Source organism: Panthera onca, chromosome D2, assembly GCF_046562875.1.
Source record: "Panthera onca isolate mPanOnc1 chromosome D2, mPanOnc1 haplotype 2, whole genome shotgun sequence".
NCBI lineage: Eukaryota > Metazoa > Chordata > Mammalia > Carnivora > Felidae > Panthera > Panthera onca.
In genome coordinates, this window is record NC_138349.1 from 34,978,807 (window position 1) to 34,999,656 (window position 20,850).

General features: G+C 36.3%; 2 protein-coding genes across 2 annotated transcripts in view; one reads left to right on the forward strand and one right to left on the reverse strand.

Moving 5' to 3' along the window:
• The window catches only part of KIF11 (kinesin family member 11), a 44,178-nt gene that overhangs the window by 16,368 nt on the left and 6,960 nt on the right, over positions 1–20,850 (reverse strand). Inside the window, exons 3-15 of the mRNA XM_060642022.3 lie at positions 20,728–20,825; positions 20,553–20,631; positions 18,785–18,970; positions 18,545–18,669; positions 15,533–15,623; positions 14,108–14,350; positions 12,139–12,234; positions 10,437–10,525; positions 6,772–6,859; positions 4,956–5,144; positions 3,847–4,054; positions 2,697–2,869; positions 254–379 (exon numbers count right to left, since the gene is read on the reverse strand). Coding sequence (XP_060498005.3) covers positions 254–379; positions 2,697–2,869; positions 3,847–4,054; positions 4,956–5,144; positions 6,772–6,859; positions 10,437–10,525; positions 12,139–12,234; positions 14,108–14,350; positions 15,533–15,623; positions 18,545–18,669; positions 18,785–18,970; positions 20,553–20,631; positions 20,728–20,825 — 1,791 coding nt within the window. The remainder of the gene's footprint in view (positions 1–253; positions 380–2,696; positions 2,870–3,846; positions 4,055–4,955; positions 5,145–6,771; positions 6,860–10,436; positions 10,526–12,138; positions 12,235–14,107; positions 14,351–15,532; positions 15,624–18,544; positions 18,670–18,784; positions 18,971–20,552; positions 20,632–20,727; positions 20,826–20,850) is intronic.
• IDE (insulin degrading enzyme) overlaps positions 3,942–20,850 on the forward strand; it is a 154,400-nt gene continuing 137,491 nt past the window's right edge. The window contains exon 1 of the mRNA XM_078434592.1: positions 3,942–4,046. The gene's annotated coding sequence lies outside the window, so the exon portion shown is untranslated. The remainder of the gene's footprint in view (positions 4,047–20,850) is intronic.

Here is a 20,850-nt window from a genome sequence, read left to right on the forward strand (position 1 = left end):
ACCCACCCATGATAGCATGCTATACATGCTACTATGTAAACAAATATTTATCCTGAAGATCATTCTCTCTTTTTTTTTAGCCATGTGATGTGATCACATCAATGGCAGCGAGCATCCTATCTCTTCTCTCCTCCAGATTCCAACTCACAACCCATGGCTTTTGCATTGTAGACAAGTGTGGCCACAGACACATGGAATTTCTTTCTTAAACAACAATTTGATTTTGAGAAATTAAGAACATAACATTTGCTACCTTACTAGCCACTGTCAATGAAGTCTTGAAAATATGCTTCAGTTGACTGTTGATTTTCAGTATAGACACCACAGTGGGGGATAAAGTTGTTTCCAGTGAACTTAGAAGGTCAGTCTTAAGTACATCCTGGTTTTAAAAATAAACAAGTCTTTTAAAAAAATATTTTCACTTTCATAAACCTGAGTGGTTAATGATAGTATCTTAAATACTTTGTTAACACATGCAGAATAAAATTCTAACTTTCCATTGTCTAATCTTTATAGCCTATAGAGCCTATTTGTTTCTAGAGTTTATATTCACCGTAAGTTACTTATTCCTACCTATAGTAATTAAGAAAATAGTCATGTAGCATACAATAGATTCTTAACAGTCTAACACAATAGAGGTCCAAAGAATTCAAAAGAGGGGAAAATGACCATCCTTTTCTAAGGATTTCAGCATTGCAAATAAAGAATTTTTTTTTTTAAAAAAAGCAAATACAGGGCGCCTGGGTGGCTCAGTCGGTTAAGCGGCCGACTTCGGCTCAGGTCATGATCTTGCAGTCCGTGAGTTCGAGCCCCGCGTCGGGCTCAGTGCTGACAGCTCAGAGCCTGGAGCCTGTTTCAGATTCTGTGTCTCCCTCTCTCTGACCCTCCCCCGTTCATGCTCTGTCTCTCTCTGTCTCAAAAATAAATAAACGTTAAAAAAAAAATTTTTTTTTTTAAATAAAAAAAAATTTAAAAAAGCAAATACATTTTAACAAAATAAATTTCAAATAAGCTTAGGTTACTAGTCAAAAAAGCAGAGACCAAATAGCCTTCAAAGGCAGGCTTTCAGCTGGAGGTATTTAATTAACTTTGAAGACTTGGTGACTTACATGCTATCATATCTGAAGAACTCATTAAAGTTCTTGTTCTTGTCAAGGTATATGGAAAGTTGAGAATATACCATAGACTGAGGATTTTTACAAAAAGGAAAAAAAATCCCCTTTTACAAAAAGGAACCTAAGTTCCCTTCACTTGGGCAGGGTGAGGAGCTATAATAGAAATAATTAGTGAATACTTAAAAAAAAAAAAAAAAGGCTACTGGTATTTTTTTGGAAAGAAAAGCTATCACACTCATTCCAACTCATTCTGCAGGAGCAGCCGTCATCTCTGTTGACTCAAGCAATGCTTACAAAGTCATATATAACGTGGTAGGAAGACATCAATACACAGTCTTAGCATTTAGTTCATGAATCAATTTCCCAAAAGTTAGTACCAACTGAGCATCTATTAACTTTGTCAAATTGGGTGAATGAAGAAATATATCAAATAGTGTCATATAAGCACTGAATCTAGGCAGAGTGTCAGCTAACATTTGTAATTATTTACTTGGAAAATGTTCAACAAATATGGTTAGACTCCATTTAATAAATTAATAATGAAGAGAAAGCTATTATCACTACACTGTAAATTATATAATAAGTCTTAGGTGATTTATTTAGTAGCTTAAACACCTAGGAAATTCACTAATTGGCAGCAATTGGAAATGCAGATTAATTGCATTCTCCATCCCACATCTGAAATAAAAGGAGAATGTCAAGAGTAGATTAATTCTGGTTTCCTTTTGAATATCATATTTTAATTTCGTTTATGTTTCTTTAATCTTTTTAGTACTGGTTAAATTTGGAAGATGTTGATTAAAGCATTTCCTCTGATTTAAAATAATAATAATAATAATAATAATAATAATAAGGTTAGACTCTAAAAGGGAGGCAGAGAGCCTGCACCAAGAAGAAAACCAAGTAAGTGATATGGCCAAGAACTTCATACGTAAATCATACAATTACAAAATAAAGAGTATTATTCAAATCAGCTATGAAAGAGGTAATACTAAGTGTAATTAGATGAGTGGCTTCTATAGAACTACAAAAAAGAATCTTACAGTTAAGGCCCAGAAAGGCTTGATCACACAGATCTGATCCCATAAGTTGTCATATATGTTCCTAGAATTCTAGGGGTTGTTTTTCTTGCACTTTTCTGTATTAGTGTAGTTTTAAATTAACCATCTTCTATCCCCTCTGGTTGGGTCAGTTGTAACATCAGCACGACCACTGCAGAACCCTTGAGGAAAGGATGACTTACCAATTTCTGAGCCAACTAACAACCCATGGGTCCCTTGAATTCATCTGGTGCTAAACCTGCCCTCTCTAGTTACTGGGCATATTAACTCCTGCTCTTAATGTTACAAGATATAAGTGAAAAAAGTCTTAAAGGTTGGTTATATGCATTTGGAAATTAATCTTTCTGGGAGAAAAAAAAAAAAAAACGGTCTTTATATTGTCTTTAAAAATATAAACCTACTCTTAAAGTGCTATGTTTATCACCATTTCTGATAAAGCTTAAAATGAAAGAGCAGTTAGCATTGTTTTTGAAGACTTTGCGAAGTAACCCTTCAAAAATAATTTAAGAGATTTACTAACAATCAATGTTTGAAGTACAGTTTTACTTTCTGCTGCTAATGATTGTTCTTTTAATATCATATTAGAAATCTGAGAAACATGTGTAGACACATTTTCTGGAACAGATGTGAGCGATCCCAGTGCTGTTGTAGTAATTGTGTCTAATGCAGAGACACTGGAAGACAGCAGGTTACCTACACCAAAAAGAAAAAAGATACAAACTTTGACATAAATATATTTATACAGTTAGAACCACTTCAAAGAGGTTTCTAAACTTACATACTTGCTGTGGAAATTTGTAGTAACAAATAAGCTTAAAATAAATGGTTCACTACCTAAGCTAGGAAATCTAATCAAATAGAAATTATATATGTTCCACTGTACTCTGCAAGCACTCGATATGCTTGTCAGTGTAGCAGAGCCATCACTATAGTTCACAGTAAGCCAAGAATTATTCTGATCTCTAGCTATAGGTAATCATAGTACTACAGTAAGTGGAAGAGGTTATAAAAGAGAAACTACAAATCGGTAAGCCAAACTTAGAGTGGTTGGCTTAGAGTGACTAGACTGTAAGTGACTTTTACAAATTTTTACATTTCTGTATCTCATGAATTTTCTATAGTGAAGATAATATTTTCATATAAAATAAACTAATACTTAGGAGTTTTTTCCTAAATGAAGATAGCAACAATGGGTATGGTTAAAACTTACTTTATAAAAAGCAGACAAAAACAACAACTAAGACTTGTTTTAATTCCAAGGCGGGAAAAGCACTGTTCCCTAGTTTGAGCAGCCAGTGTGTGCACTGGAGGGACTACTGACATGGTCACCCCAGTTTCTTATGATAGTAAATGATCAGTTTTGAAATTAGTTTCACGCTAATCACACAAAGACTAGAATAATCAGAAATGCTTGAACTTGGGGTGCCTGGGTGGCTCCGTCAGTTAAGCGTCCTACTTCAGCTCAGGACATGATCTTGCAGTTTCTGAGTTTGAGCCCCGCATCGGGCTCTGTGCTGACAGCACGAAGCCTGGAGCCTGCTTCTAATTCTGTGTCTCCCTCTCTCTCTGTCCCGCCCCCTGCTCACACTCTGTCTGTCTCTCTCTCTCCCTCTCTCAAAAGTAAATAAACATTTTTTTAAAACATTAAAAAAAAAAATGCTTAAACTTACCAAACAAAGTCTTGTGAACTTCTAGCATGACCTTTTGTTTTGAGCTGCTATCCTTAATTAATTCTTCCATTCTGTTAAACAGACCATTCAGGTTTTTGCCAAAAACATCCTGAGCTTCTGCATTGTGCTGATCAATTGCCTTCTTACGATCCAGTTTTGAATGGAGACCAGATACATCTTTTGTAGTTTCTTCAACTGTGGTAAGCAACTACATACGATTTTTAAAAATAAATGTTGATTAAGATGGGTATCACAAAAGCAGACTACTGAAAATATCTGTGCTACATACAGATTTCTCCTGACAAGAACTAGTAAATTTTGAGGCGTATGGGTGGCTCAGTCAGTTAAGCATCCAACTCTTGATTTCAGCTCAGGTCATGATCCCATGGTTAGTGGGAACGAGACCTGTGTCGGGCTCCACACTGACAGCAAAGAGCCTGCTTGGGATTCTCTCTTTCTCTCTCTCTCTCTCTCTCTCTTTCTCTCTGCCCTTCCCCAGCTGGTACTCTCTCTCTCTCAAAATAAATAAACTTAAAAAAAAAAAAAAAAAAAAAAGAACTCAGTAAGTTTTAGACATTTGTATCAGAATACATTTTCAATTCACACTAATTTATCCAGTTGCCCAAGAATTTCCCCTCACCTAGCAACCTAGGCAAGGAAAAGGGATTTTGCCAACCTAATACAGTAATTATGCTCCCTCACAATTTTTTTTCTATTATGTGTTACTATTTCCTCTAACGTGCACCTAATAAAAAATTAAATACTTTCAACATCTCCCATCATTAGAAGGTGCTAAATTCTTTATGACTGATTAGTTTCAATCATGACCAAAGGGAAAAGTATCACCTCATTATTCTAAATGTCTTCAAAGTATATTAAAATCATTCTCTATTTGCAAAACTTCAGGAATGTTTTTTTGTTAAGTCAGCAACTCTAGTGAGGAAAATTCAGATGAAATAATAAAACAGTGTTCTTTAAATTGACAGAAATGTCATTTGGAGTGAATAAATAGTGAATAAATAGCATAATTAATGCTTAAGCAAACAAAGTCACTTCTACCCATTCTCTAATTTCTTGAACACAAGTATAAATCAAAACAAAGGACAAACCCTGCTGGCAGCATCATGAAGTTTCTCCTCAGTACTTTCCAAAGCTGATGTAATATACTCTTCTTCAACAAGTTGTAATTTCGTTTCTTGTAAATGTTTTTGAGTGGTTTCAAGTTCCTGTGTCTTATTTTGCAGGTCAGATTTACACTGGTCAAGTTCATTTTTATTATCCATAAACAACTCTGTAACCTAAATAGAACATATTAAACATTTTTTTAAGAATTACACAATGCTTAACTGGTTGGTGAGATACCTGGCTAGTTTGTAATATAATGTAAGAAGAACTAAACAAATTATTTCCATGCAAAGTTGTGACAAGTTGTAACAAGCTAACAGGTAGGTTAACACATTTTATAAGATATCTTGTTTCTGCCTGTAAATTCATTAAAAACCATGAGATGAAATAATAGGTCTAGAGTAGTGGTGTTAGTTCTTCAGGTTCCTTCCAGCACTGACAGTGTGAGGGGTGGCACAGAATGGTCAGGTCTGTCCACCTTAGTTATTCAACATCTAGTTTCTTCTAGTATCTGCATCCCTCATCTGATAAACACAGTAATGAAAATGTCTCCGTCTTCACTATTTACCTCTTATAATAAAACCTCACAATTCAGTTAATTTCTTATAATGCTGCATTAACATAAGTGGCAAACAGCTTCTTCATCATTGATGACAGTAAAATGATGATACAACTGACAAAGAGTCAGCAAGAAAAAAAAATATCTTAAAGAATAAAGACAAGGGGGTACCTGGCTGGCTCAGCAGGTAGGGTATGTGACTCTTGATCTCAGGGTCATGAGGTCAAGCCCAACACTGGGCATGTAGCCTACTTTAAAAAAAAAGAAAGAGGGCACCTGGGTAGCTGTTGGTTGGGCATCCAACTCCTGATTTTGGCTCAGGTCATGAATCTCACAGTCATAGGATCAAGCCCACATCACTTAGTGTGGAGCCTGTTTGGGATTCTCTCTCTCCTTCTCTCTGCCCCTCCACTGCGCACACATCTCCTCTCTCTCTCTCTCTCTCTCTCTCTCTTTCTCTCTCTCTCAAAATAATTAATTAACTAGTTAAAGAAAAAAAAGAAAGAAAAAATGTGGCTTGTCTCAACTGAGATATACAGATGAAGCACACAAAGGATTTCAAAGACAGTACAAATTAAAAGAATGTAAAGAAAAAAAGGGGAGTGGGCATCTGGCTGGCTCTGTCAGTAAAGCATGTGACTCTTGATCTTGGGGTTTCAGGGTTGTTAAGTTCAAGCCCCACATTGGGTGAAGAGATTACTTAAAGACAAAAAACCTTGGCGGGGCGGGGGGGGGGGGTGGTCTCAGTCAGTTAAGCATCTGCCTCTTGATTTTGGCTCAGGTCATGGTCTCATGGTTCATGGGTTTGAGCCCCCAGCAGGACGAAGTCCACTTGGGATTCTCTGTCTCCCTCTCTCTGCCCCTCCTCCGCTCACGTGCACTCTCTCACTCAAAAATAAATAAGTAAACACTAAAAAAGTAAAAATAAAAAATCTTGGGGCACCTGGATAGCTCAGTCAGGTGAACATCTGACTCTTTCCTGACTCTTGATCTTGGCTCAGGTCACGATCCCAGGGTCATGGGATTGAGCCCCCATTGGGCTCTGCGCTGGGCATGGAGCCTGCTTGAGATCCTCTCTTTCTCCCTCTCCCTCTGTCCCTCCCCTACTTGTGCACACATGTACTCTTTCAAAAAAAAATCTTAAAAAAAGAAAGAAAAAAGTAAAAATATCAGGTCCTTCACATTCTGAAATTTTAATATGTGCTTCCCATGTAACATTCAATACCGTTTTAAATGCTTACCCTACTTAGCTCCTCCTCAACGGCACCAATTTTTTCAATCAATTCTACAATCTGTTCTTCTTGAACAGTTAGTTTTCCACTCATGGCTCTAAAATAAAGTTTAATATAAGTTTAGCAATTAATATTTTTTCTTAATCCCTTTAAAATGTATTTTAACACAATTGTGGCAGTTCTACATCATCTCTACCATTTATCATTATGATAACGATGCCTAAGTGTCAATAAGCAATAAATATGAATTACAAAACACAAATGGATTCCTTGTCCTTGTTTCATAAAAGGGCTGTTCTTCTTGTGATCTCCATTTTGAAAATGAGAATCCCTACCTATGAGGGAAAAAAGCATGTGTGTATATAAAATTTGAGATGCTACAAAGCTGACAAAGGACTATAACTCACATAAAGTACAGGTGGGGGCAGGGGGATACAACATAAGTGGCTGCTATCAGGAATATGGCGTATAAATAGGACCCACAGAATCCAAGAAAGGCTTGGGGCTTGAAGGCATCAGGTGTCACCGGAGGAAGGGATGAGATAAGGGGCAAAAACTGGAGAAGTGAATTAAAGTATATGTACAGAACAATTATACCTTTTGCCTCTTGCACACAAACCCCAGTATACACCCCAACACCCACCACCATCACACCACCACATAAATCTTCATGAGATGGAAGGGTTATCCTCTAGAACACAGTTCCCCCGCCTCAGCACTATTGACATTTTGAATCAGATGATTCTGGTTCACTTTAATGGGTCTCTGATTTCTTCAGCATTAGCAAGTTTCAGAAGTGAATGCTATCTTTTGTAGCCTCGTTCCTTCATAACTACCAACAATTTTCTATTCCACACTGTGCTTAAGTGACAAAGATACTTTTGTGAATGTGAATTTCCTCACATTATTAGCTAACAATATTGGTGATTAAAGAAAAGGCTAGAACTGATATATAAGAGGAGAGTTAATTCTGACAGTCTTTCCATTAACTATGTTAGTTCTTTATTGGAAATAGCTCTTTAATGTGAATGAGATATTTGAAATGCTTTCCTTATACTGAATGTACATGAGGTAATGCAACATTATTTCATGGATGATATAGTTTTGACATAGTGTTAAAAGATCCATTAAATAAAGCATTATCCTATTTTAAATGTTGGCTTCAGCTTTCATAATCCTCCTCTGACTTACAGTGTAGTAATTCCAAAAGCATTTTCAGAAGGAATATTGTTTCAGATTATGCCTCATGTTTATTGAGAGCAAATACTATCTTTTTAATCATGGGACTGACAAACTAAAAGTTTATTTATTATTTATAATTTTATAACTAAAGTTATTTCTTAATCTAAAATACATCAAAGTGATGGTCAACAGAAGGTAAGCAAATTAGTCTATAATGTCCAGTGTTTGACCACTAACAGCAGAAGATCCTACATGAGCAAATCATGACAAAACCACTTATTCACTGGTTGCCTACTAAGCACCCATCTCTAGCATCCACGTTTCCTTTGGGAAAGGACCCTCTCTTGACTGTGCAGCACCCAAGCTGTGTGGAGGGAATGTGACTCCATTCCCAGATCCAAGGACTAAGCCTGACTGGCTCAAGACAATCGGGGAAATTCAACTCCTTTGACAGCTGTTGGTTCAGATATGGATACAACTCAGAACTAATCTAACCAATAAGTGATGTTCCTCCAGTTTTGATGGTTATAGGCCAGGTAGCCTGTCACCCACACAAGACCTGAATGAGAGCAGCAGCCGCTCTGCTGACCATCATCCTTGATGAAGAGCCAGGCTTAGGAGAAAGCCACCACTTAGGACAGGAGTGAGGACAGACAGAAAGGATCCTTGAGCTACTGGATTAAATAACCTTGAAGCTCATTCTACCCCTTGCTGTTTTAAGACAGTTTAAGCTGGGCTTTCTAACCAAAAGCACTGTGATGCCAACTTTAAAATATAAAAAGTGGTTACTGAATAAGAACTAATATGTAAAAAATACAAAGTGGTAGAAATAGAGACACCCATAAAGTAAACAATTGAAAAATAAAATACTATAGTATATACAATAGAGAAGTATACCTGAAAACCAGATAAACAGGAAAAAAAAGAATAAAAAATAACAAGTTTAAGAACTAAGTGTAAATTTGCAAAAGATTTTTGGAAAAATGTTTTGCCAAGTAGGTATAGGATATGAAAGAACCAAATATGGGGCATCTGGGTGGCTCAGTCAGTTAAGCATCCGACTTCGGCTCAGGTCATGATCTCATGGCTCATGAATACAAGCTCTGCATCAGGGTCTGTGCTGACAGCTCAAAGCATAGAGCCTGCTTTGGATTCTGTGTCTCCCTCTCTCTTTGCTCCTCCATGGCTCATGCACGTACGCTCTCTCTCAACAAATAAACATTAAAAAAATGTTTTTTAATTAAAAATTAAAAATAAAAAAAGAACTACACAAAACTAAGGTAACATAGAAAGAATAAAAGAATACCGTTTAATAGCCTGTGATATCCATACAATGCAAATTTGAGTATTCGTAATGTATGAGCCAATCAAGAAGACATAGTGCATTATGACAACTAAGAATACTATGGAAGAAAATGAGTTTAATTAAATGATTTATATGCTATCACAATGATCACATAATGTAACCATACATGTATTACGTGAAAAAAAAAGTTGTGTAAAAGGTTATACCAAGATGCTTTGCATTATTATCAATTAGCCCTAAATACCTTTTATCATTAATTTTTGAAAAATGCCCTGTGAGAGGCACCTGGGTGGCTCAGTTGGTTAATCGTCCAACTTCTGCTCAAGTCATGATCTTGTGGTTCACAAACTCGAGCCCCACGTCAGGCTCTGAGCTGACAGCTCACAGCCTGGAGCCTGCTTCAGATTCTGTGTCTCCCTCTCTCTATCCCCTCCCCTGCTTGTTTCTCTCTCTCTCTCTCTCTCTCAAATAAATAAACATTAAAAAAAGCTTTAAAAAAAACAATGCCCTGTGAAAATCACCCTCCTTAACACCTTCAAGGATATAAGCTATCAGGAATTTTCAACTTAAAATTCTTAGCATCCCACTTGCCTTCTGCTCCTTGTTTAACCTGTTGTTGTTATTGTTTCTAAATAAAGTTTCAGTAGATTTCCTTTGAACTATTCCAGGGCTTTAAAAACTGAACAGATTAGTGGTTGCCAGAGGTTAGGGACTACTGGGGAAAAAAGATGGGTACGACTACAAAGAGGCAGCAAGAGGGAGATCTTTATAATGGTGGGATACGCCGTATCTTAATTGTAGAACTACATGAATCCACAAATGAGACAAGATGGCATTGAATTAAACACGTACTTTGCACCAATGTCAATTTCCCAGTTTTGACATTTTACTAAAGTTAAGCAAGAGGTACTGAATGGGGGAAACGCAGTGAAAAATATATGGGACCTCTCTGTATTTTTCTTACCACTTCATGTGAATCTATAATTATTTAAAAATTAAAGTTACATAAAAAATGTTTAAACTTATCTGGTAACTACTTGTTAATGTCAATAGAAAAAGAAGCATTTACAGGAGGCACTAGATTTAAAGATTTTAGTTAACGTCCCATAAGTGAATTTTACTTCAAACACATTGTTACCAGAAAATTATTACTCTTGGAAATTAATTTCTATAGCCAAGGCCTTACCTAAAATTTTCTTCAGAAATGTATACCCCATTTTTCTCACGGGCTGCAGCAAGATCTCGTTTCAGACGCTCTATCTCTTCCGTATATTCCTACACAAGAAGAATGTTGTAGGTGTCAATTTAGCATATAACTCTTTTCTCATTCAGTTTGGGGAGGATATATATATGTGTATTTCATGTTTTATTTATATATATACAAATAAAACATGAAATTAGCCCTTTTATGTTCCTTTTTAAATGTTTATTTATTATTTATTCTTTCTGTATTATTTCTCTCAATTATCTCAATAAAAACTTCAATAAAAAAAAAAAAAAAAAAACCACTACTGGATCGCTTGGGTGGCTCAATTAAGTGTCCAGCTCTTGATTTTGGTCATGATCTCACCATTTGGGAATTCGAGCCCCTAGGTGGGGCTCTGCAGTGACAGCACAGAGCCTGCTTGGGATTCTCTTTCTCCGCCCCTTTCCCCCTCAAAAATAAAGAAGTAAACTTAAAAATAATAAACAAATACATACGTACATACTACCAGGAAAAGGAACACAAGCCAAAGTGGGAGGAAATATTTAAAAATCATCTCAAAAAGGGCTTGTATCTAAAAGATATGAACTACTCTTTACCACTTAATGAGAAGAACACCAACTAAAAATTGGGCAAAGAATATGGATAGACTTTTCATAAAAAAAGATATACAAATGGATAATAAAGTTGTGAAAAGATACTCATTATCATTATTCATTAGGGAAATGCTAATCAAAACCACACTGAGGTACAATTATACAGTTATTAGAATGGCTAACATTAAGAAGATGGACTATAACAAAGTGTTGGAGAGGATGTGGAGAAACTGCAACCCTCATAGATTGGCTGCTGGGGATATTGAAAGTGGTACAGCCACTTTGGAAAACAGTTTCTTGAAGAGTTAAAAATAAATTTACTGTGCAACACAGAAATTAAACTGCTAGGTATCTACTTAAGAGGACTGAAAACACATCAACACAAAGACTTGTACACTAACGTTCATAGCAGCATTACTGGAAATAATCCAAATGTCCACTGGCTGGTGAATGGATAAACAAAATGTGTTGTTATCCACTTAATGGAATACTATTCAGCAGTAGAAAGACTCTACTGACACACGCTACAACACAGATAAAGCCCAAATGTTATGGCAAGTGAAAGAAGCCAGATACAAAAGACCAAATATTGTATGATTCCATTTAGAAAAATGTCTGGAAAGAGCAAATCTATAGACAAAAAGTAGATCAGTGGTTGACTGTTTGCAAAGGGGCAAAGGGGAACTTTATAGTGATAGAAATTTCCTAAAACTAGATTGTAGTGATGTTGCACAACTCTATAAATGTACTAAAAATCACTGAATTGTAGGCTTACAATGGAGGAGTACTATGGAAATTATACCCTAATATCTGGTAATTATATCACATTAATGTATGGTGATTATACCCTAAAGCTATAAATAAATAAATTTCATAAATGTACATAATTGCAAATTTTGCTGACTTGATAGAGGTGGAAAAGTCAATATATTAGCATTAGAAAAAACATATTAGGTAGTTCATTAAAATCATTAGATGAAAAGCCTTACCATAGGCAATTTAACAAATCTTTTAACAATCATCTATTTCAAGTCCTTATTTTCACATTTGCCAAATAAGATTACTTACTCCACAAAAATCACAATTACCTTAATAAGAGCTCTTTTGGTGAGTTTCTGGTTAACTTCAGGCTTATTTAGTATGTTCTTTGCTCTATGAGCATATTCCAATGTACTCAGAGTTTCCTGTGAAGAAAAGAAAGTACCAACTACTAAAGATATTATGAGAATAATGTAGTTCTGTTATCTAAAATGTACTATAAAATAACTTACAAGAAATAATTTATGGGTATATCTAATCTAAACATCTATCCACTAGAACCACTATACCCAATCTTTACAAAGAAGTTGTTCAAAACACCCTTTTTTCCAATTTTCAGGGTCTTCAACTTTAAAATAATTTGACCTAATAATTTTTTTAATTTTTTTTTTAATGTTTATTTATTTTTGAGAGAGACAGAGTGTGAGCAGGAGAGGGACAGAGAGAGAGGGAGACACAGAATCTGAAGCAGGTTCCAGGCTTTGAGCTGTCAGCACAGAACCCAATGCGGGGCTTGAACTCACAAACTGTGAGATCATGACCTGAGCTGAAGTTGGAAGCTTAACTGACAGAGCCACCCAGGCACCCCTGACCTATTCATTTCTTATGTTAGTTTTCACACTCAATGAATTCCATCATCTGATGAATAAACAAAATGTCCTATATCCATACAATGGAATATTACTCATCTACAGAAAGGAATGAAGCATTGATACATGCTACCAACATGGATGAACACTGAAAACATTATGCTAAGTATAAGAAGCCAGTCACAAAAGAAAACTTATTGCAGGATTCCTAAATGGAATGAAATGTCCAGACTAGGCAAATCTATAGATTAAAAAAGTAGGTTAGTACTGAGGTAGGGCTGGGAGTGAGAGCAAATGGGAAGTGATTACTAATGGATTACAAATGGATTTCTTTCTGGGGTAATAAAAATGTTCTAAAATTGGAATGTGGTGATGACTGCAGGGTTCCATAAACATATTAAAGTCACTGAACTATATACTTTTAATGAGTGAATTGTATGGTATGTGAATTTTATCTCAGTAAAGAGGTTTATTTTTAAATGAAAAGGGAGGGGCACCTGGGTGGCTCAGTCAGTTGAGTGTCTGACTTCCGCTCAGGTCATGATCTCACAGTTTGTGGGTTCAAGCACTGCATCGGGCTCTCTGCCATCATCGCAGAGCCTGCTTCAGATCCTCTGTCTCCTCTCTCTGTGCCCTCTTTCTCAAAAGTAAATCAATATTAAGATAAATAAATAAAAAATAAATAAAATGAAAGGGGAGTTAGAGACCTCTAAAAGCTTTTCTAACTCCATTCAAAGGAAGTGGCCACAATATAAAATAAAAGATTTCACCATCTTTGTTGCTTCTCTTGGTTTTACCACCTATTCCCACACATCCAACCCCATCTTTGCTGCCCTCTTAAGTAGCTTCTACAACACTAGCATTCACTTAACACACTTTTAAGTCCTCAGTTCAATCTCCATATCCCATATAACCCATCTACTGCTAATGACCATAGCAATTTCTTTGAAGACTGTGTGAGAAAAGCCATTAAGTAATTGTTTTCTTTTTTAAGATTAAAAACTCTGCCAGGAGGGGCACCTGGGTGGCTCAGTCAGTTAAGTGTCTGACTTTGGCTTAGGTCATGATCTCGCAGTTCGTGAGTTTGAGCCCTGTATTGGGCTCTGTGCTGACAGTTCAGAGCCTAGAGCCTGCTTCAGATTGTGTGTCTCCCTTTCTCTCTGCCCCTCCCCTCCGTGTGATCTGTCTCTCTATCTCTCAAAAATAAATAAACATAAAAAAAAAAAAATTAAAAAGAAAAGAAACTATGCCAGAAAAGAGGAAGACAGTTTTTTCAGTGGCATCCTCCTCTATGTGCACGTGTGTGATACCCAGATTCTTTTTACTCTCGCATAGAATGAATGAAGCCAATTAATGAACTTTTAAACTATGTGATAGCTAAATAAGAATTACACTTACTACACTTACAGATACCTTTCAAAGGGCTTACCTCAAGATTGAGGGATGCAGGAGAAATCGTTGCAATTATAGATGTTCTTGTACGCCCCCCAAGGGAATCCTGGAGGATTCTAGTTAATTTAGATTCTCGATAAGGAACATGAGGTGTTCTTTCTACAAGAGCAGTAATAACCCTTCCCAAAGTCAACAGGGACTGATTGATATTTCCAGCTTCCCGAGCTCTCTTGTCAACTGCTCCAGAACGGCCAATGTTCTCACTTCCCGCAAGATCAACCTTGAATTTCAAAAATAAAAGTAAGTTGTCAGTTCCACTGGATTTGGACACAAAGACTTTCATTCTTATATATATTAAATAGCCAACAAAATAATTTTTCTATAATTAACAACCCACTACAAAACTAACAACCTGGTGACTACAAATATATTATCTAGAAATATAAAATTTCAAGCTGCTCTATGAGGTAGTCAAAAATGAAACAGTTGAAAAAAACTACCATATGATCCAGCAATGCCATTACTATGTATATTATCCAAAGGAAATGAAATCAGTATCTCAAAGAGATATCTGCACTCCCATGTTCAATGCATTATTCACAATAGTCAAGATAGGAAAATAATCAGCGTCCATTGATGAATGAATAGAGAAGATATGGTGTACATATATATATACACACACACAATGGAATATATTATTCAGTCATGAGAAAGACTGTGCAACATGTGCAACATGTGCAACAACATGGATTAACCTAGAGAACATAATACAAAGTGAAATAAGCCAGGGAAGGACAAAGACTGCATGATCGTATTTATATGTAGAATCCGGGAGAAAAAAAAGAAAGTTCACTGAAACAGAGAGTAGAATGATGGTTACCAGAGCAGGAAAGTGGGGGAGAAGGAGATGCTGGTCAAAGGGTACAAGCCTTAAGTCATAAGATGAATTCAAGTTCTGGGGATATGATGTACACTACGATCACTACAGTTAATAACACTATACTGGGGCACCTGGGTGGCTCAGTCAATTAGGCATCCGACTTTGGCTAACGTCATGATCTCCCAGTTCTTGAGTTCGAGCCCCACATTAGGCTCTGTGCAGACATCTCAGAGCCTGGAGCCTGCTTTGGATTCTGTGTCTCCCTCTCTCTCTGCCCTCCCCCACTTGCACTCCCTCTCTCTCAAAAATAAATAAACATTAAAATACAATTTAAATATAATACTATATTGAAATTTACTAAGAGAGTAGACCTAAGCATTCTCACCACCAAAAAAAAAAAAGTATGTGAGGTGAAGGATATAATTAACCTGATTATGGTAATCATTTCACAAAGCATACATATATCAAATCATCACATTGTATACTTAAATATATAATCTTATTTGTCAACTATTCCTCAACAAAGCTGGAGAAAAAAAAAGAAAAGAAAGAAACAGCAGTGGTATTAAGGTAGATGCTTACCAAGTTCAACTTTCCAATTTTAACAAGCTCCTCTCCATCAATTGTAGTTTCTTTCATATGTATTGTAACAGAGAAAACTGAGTGGGAACGACTAGAAAACAAGATCAGGTTGCCCAATCATTATAATGTAAAATATTATTTGCTTTCTATAAAATACTGAAAACAGCAAAGAAAGACCAAAATCCACAAGATAGAGAAAGATAGTATCAGACAGGAGACATTAATAAGGTTTTGGAAGATGGAGGGGAGATAAAACAATGCTTAGGTTTTTGCCTTCTTGTACCTGCTGTCTGCAGAGGAGACGCCAATAAGAGACTACTTGTAAACACCCTAATAGACTCGGGAACTAGAATCCTCAGACCTCTAAAAGCTGGATATGGAGTAGGATTGAGATATTTGCCTGGGACGTCAGAGGAAAAGGCTTGCAATTAATCTTCCTATTTATAAGAACCTCTTGAAATATGTCATTACCATAAATTCAAACACCACCACACAAGCCATAGATTACTTGCTTTAAATTACTTGCCTGTTGTAAAAATACATTGTTCTGCTTTGAGACTGCCATCAGAAATAGTTAACACCCTCTCTTGAGAAGCAGAAATGGTAAATAGCAGTGATTACCAAAACACTACAAGATAATCATCAGTAGACCATAAACTGTTCCAATGTCTATCTTATGCTGTGTACTCACATTCAGCTTATATCTGAAGGATACAAAAGTTATATAGACAACCTAGACATCTTTCCTTCTTGTATCAATGCCACTTGGTGAACATCATTATGTTTGTTTATGTCACTGATGGGTGGTAGGGAATATGGTAATTTTCAATTTTCTTATTTGTACTTTGCATGCTACTTGGAAAATTTTTAAGTATCATTTTATTATTTAAAATTACAGAAAAGGGGAAGGACATGGAAAAAATATAAGCAAACTATAGATCTGAATTACAATATACATTTCACATTTTTCTACTATTATTTACCCATTCCTAATCCAAGAGTATGGAATTAATGCAATTAAGCATAGAAGTCAACTCTGATTCTAGATAACTGAATTGTTTTCCTTCACTTTACCACATACATTCATAAAGAAATTTTTACTTTAGGGGCGCCTGGGTGGCTCAGTCGGTTGGGCGGCCGACTTCGGCTCAGGTCATGATCTTGCGGTCCGTGAGTTCGAGCCCCGCATCCGGCTCTGTGCTGACCGCTCAGAGCCTGGAGCCTGTTTCCGATTCTGTGTCTCCCTCTCTCTGACCCTCCCCCGTTCATGCTCTGTCTCTGTCTCAAAAATAAATATGTTAAAAAAAAAAAAAATTTTTTTTTAAAGAAATTTTTACTCCAGTCTACATACATAAAAAGGAGTCCTAAATTACACAAATTTATGAAAAATAGGAATTTATATCAAAGAAAGGTATTTAGAGAAAAGAAATATTACCTAGTCTTAAACTCATTCCTCCAAATTCTATATAATTTTTTTAAATGGAAAGTTGTTATAGGAAAACTTAATTAAAATTATAAAATCAGGGACACCTGGCTGGCTCAGTCAGTAGAGCATGCGACTCTTGATCTCGGGGCTGTAAATTCGAGCCCCATGTGTGGTAGAGATTACTTAAACATTTTTTTTTCTTTTTTTTTTGAGAGAGTTCAGTTGCGAGGAGGGCTGAAACTCGAACCATGAGATCGTGACCTGAGCCAAAGACAAAAACTCAACCAACTGCGCCACCCAGGCGCCCCTAATAAGTACATTTTTTTAAGAGTTGTAGAAATTTCTAATTACAAGGGAGCAAAGAAATAAGAGATCTAGTTTTTTGGGTTTTTTTTAAGTTTTATTTATTTAATCTTTATACCCAACGTGGGGCTCGAACTCATGACTCTAAGATCAAGCACAGCACATTCTCCTGACTAAGCCAGCCAAGTGCCCTGAGATCTAGTTCTAATAATCATTTTGTAGGTCAGGGAAAGTGATAGATAAGTTCACTTATTTACCTGAAGTCACATGTTTGGTTAACTGCAGAACTAGACCTAAACACAAATATCTAACTTCCAATCCATAGCTCCTGTAATTACACTCTGATGCTTCCTTCAAAGACCAGCAGAAAAAGAAATCACCTGACTCAGTAAACTGCTTTTCTAGAATTTGGGATTTATCCTATAAGGGGTGCTATCAATATGCCCCTTTGTACCCCAGAAAGCCAGCGTTAGTGATCATATATTCCTACATTAAAATGAAGTCATCTGAAAAAAGTTTAAATCATGTTGCACAATCTAAATATATATAATTTTTATCAATCATACTGCAATAAAGCTGGGGAAAAATTAAATGAAATTATCTTTCTTCTAATCCTTATTTAAACCAAGTGCTTTCATGGGGCACTTGGGTGGCTCAGCCGGGTAAGCGTCCAACTTCAACTCAGGTCATGAGCTCATGGTTTGTGAGTTTAAGCCCCATGTCAGGCTCTGTTCTGACAGCTCAGAGAGAGCCTGGAGCCTGCTTCAGACTCTGTGTCTCCCTCTCTCTCTGCCCCTCCCCTGGCTTATGCTCTTTCTCTCTCTCTCAAGAATAAAGAAACATTCAAAAATCACAAACAAACAAACAACAACAAAAAAAACAGGTGCTTTCAAACTTTGTTCTAGGTATCCATTGGGGCCCCAGAAAAGTGCTCAGGGAAAACCTTCATGAGGCTAAGGAGGTAAGCCTCTAAGCATCCCACCCCCACATCAACTACAGCAGCCACATTATCAGCAGTTAATCAAGGCTTCCATGTACGATTTCATTCGAGAAAAAATAATCTAAAAAGTTTAAAACTTCTGCTCTAATATCAACTTCTCTTTGTTCTCCTTTCAACATTCTTCCAATACTGGTGTTCCCCTATAAATCTCAAGTCAATTACTAAAGCATGAAATCTAGCATATAATCTAGCTGTGTGACTCACATACCATGACTCACCCCAATTTGACTTCCCCCGTGAAAAAGAAAACGGAGCAGTGGGGAGAAGACAATGGTTTTCTTACCTAGAGTATGCATTCATCAAAGTTGCTGCAGTTGTCCTTTTTGCTGCCCCCTTCTCCAAAATTTGATAGACTTCATCCTTGTTGTGCACTGTAATTTCTTCTAAACCTTTGATTATCACCCCCCTCTGACCAAAAATGAAAAGAGCATCCATCAGATTGGTAAAATATATATATATTCTGGCTTCTCAAAGCATCACACATTAAAATCTGGATACATTCCATTCTCAAAGACTGAGTTACCTTGTTACGGGGATCATCAAACATCTGCAGTCTCTCAGAAACATCAGAAGATGGATTAAGGAGATCAAAAAGTTCTTCATTATAGATTTCCAACAGAGACACTTTGACTGAAAATTCAGTACCATTATCAGTAAGTTTCTCAAAAATTTGATGCAGAGTACGTGGAATTATGCCAGCCAAGGGATCCTGAAACCATAATATTAATAAGGATTAAAATAAGGGAAGAATGCCATCCATTTACTATGGCGGTTAAAACACATACGGTAAGGGCCTCCTTCATGATATATTTGAACACAAATATGCTAAAACCAGTTTATTTATTTATATTTTTATGTCAATCCCTTTTCATCAAACTTTATTATAAATTGTATAAATTGTTCATTAGTTGTATAATCTAAATTCCACTAAAACAAGTTTAAAAAAGAAACGAACTGAGTATTAGAGAAGCAAAGTCATTTATAAGAATTTATTCAACAGTAGCTATTCTTCTTCATACCTTCCACAAATCTGTCCTACCTATCAGCCACTTCATGCCATAGAAACCAACCAAACTAAGCTACTTATAAAACCAAGTTTAGTAATTCTAACTTTTCTCATGAGAACATAATACTACCATCTTAACAGAAAAGTGGCCCGTGTAACAGTGTATTCCCTAACTCTAACATAAACACGTTTTTAAAATATTTAAGCATCTTTTATAAAACTATTATGAATCTCTAAATTTTGAAACTGTACTTTAAGCCTATTCCTTATTTCCTATGGTTACAATTCCATAACTTCATTATCCATGCTCCAAGTTAATACCTCAACAGTGTAACCACTAGAAAAAAGGATCAACCTAAATGTTAGTAATTTGGAAACTTAACTTAGTCATTAAATGCACTTAAACAAGGGCGCCTGGGTGGTTTAGTCGGTTAAGCACCCAACTTCAGCTTAGGTCATGATCTCACAGTTTGTGAGTTCAAGGCCCATGTTGGGTTCTCTGCTGTCAGCATGGAGCCTGCTTTGGATCCTCTGTCCCTCTCTCCCTCTGCCCCTTCCCTGCTCTCTCGCTCTCTCTCAAAAATAAGTAAACATTAAAAAAAACCTCACTTAAACACACTTGATGGATATCTTTGTGAAATGTACTATGTGCTTTTTACAGTATCCAAGAATACAGTGATCTTAATTTCTTGAACACTCAAGGTCATCATTGTTAAAGTACCATGCTGCCCCTTGCTATGCTATCTTGATGAGACTCATTCCCACACTGCAAAGTCTTCCCTTGCAAGCCCTACTCACATGCCGCTTTTCCACAATATTCTTTATTTAAAAAAAATTTTTCTTTAATGTTTATTTAGTTTTGAGAGAGAGACACAACACGAGCAGGGGAAGGGCAGAGAGAGAGGGAGTCACAGAATCCAAAGCAGGATCCAGGCTTTGAGCTGTCAGCACAGAGCCTGATGCAGGGCTTGAACTCACAAGCTGTGAGATGATGACCTAAGCTGAAGTTGGATGCTCAACCAACTGAGCCACCCAGGCGCCCCTCCACAATATTCTGCTCCAACTATTCTGTCTTGTCACTTAACTGTGCCATATGTATTGATTCTTTCTCTCCCAATGAGACTATGTTTCTTAAACAAGAACCATACCATATAGTTTATCCTACATTCATGTTTGACATGGTACGCTGATCTTCTCTATTTCAAGAAAGAGGTCTTCAATCATGTTATATTAAGTTATATTTCAGCCATTTTAGAGATAGAAACCTGGTATAAACAGTAAATACCTCCTCCCAAGTGTACTCTTCATTAGGTGACCTCTCACCTTCCATTGTAAAGGTTTTTCCAGTGCCAGTTTGGCCGTATCTGTCAAAAATTTTAAAAGTGTTAAAAAAAAAACACAAAAAACAAATACATGCATCTAAACTTTTTCATCAATTTGAAAAATAGTGTTTCACTCACGCAAAAATAGTGCAATTGTAACCCATAATAACTTCATCCAGAATTGGACAAACAACACTTCGGTAAACATCAATTTGTTTAGTAGACGCTCCAAAAACCTATCCCAAAAAAAAAAAAAAAAAA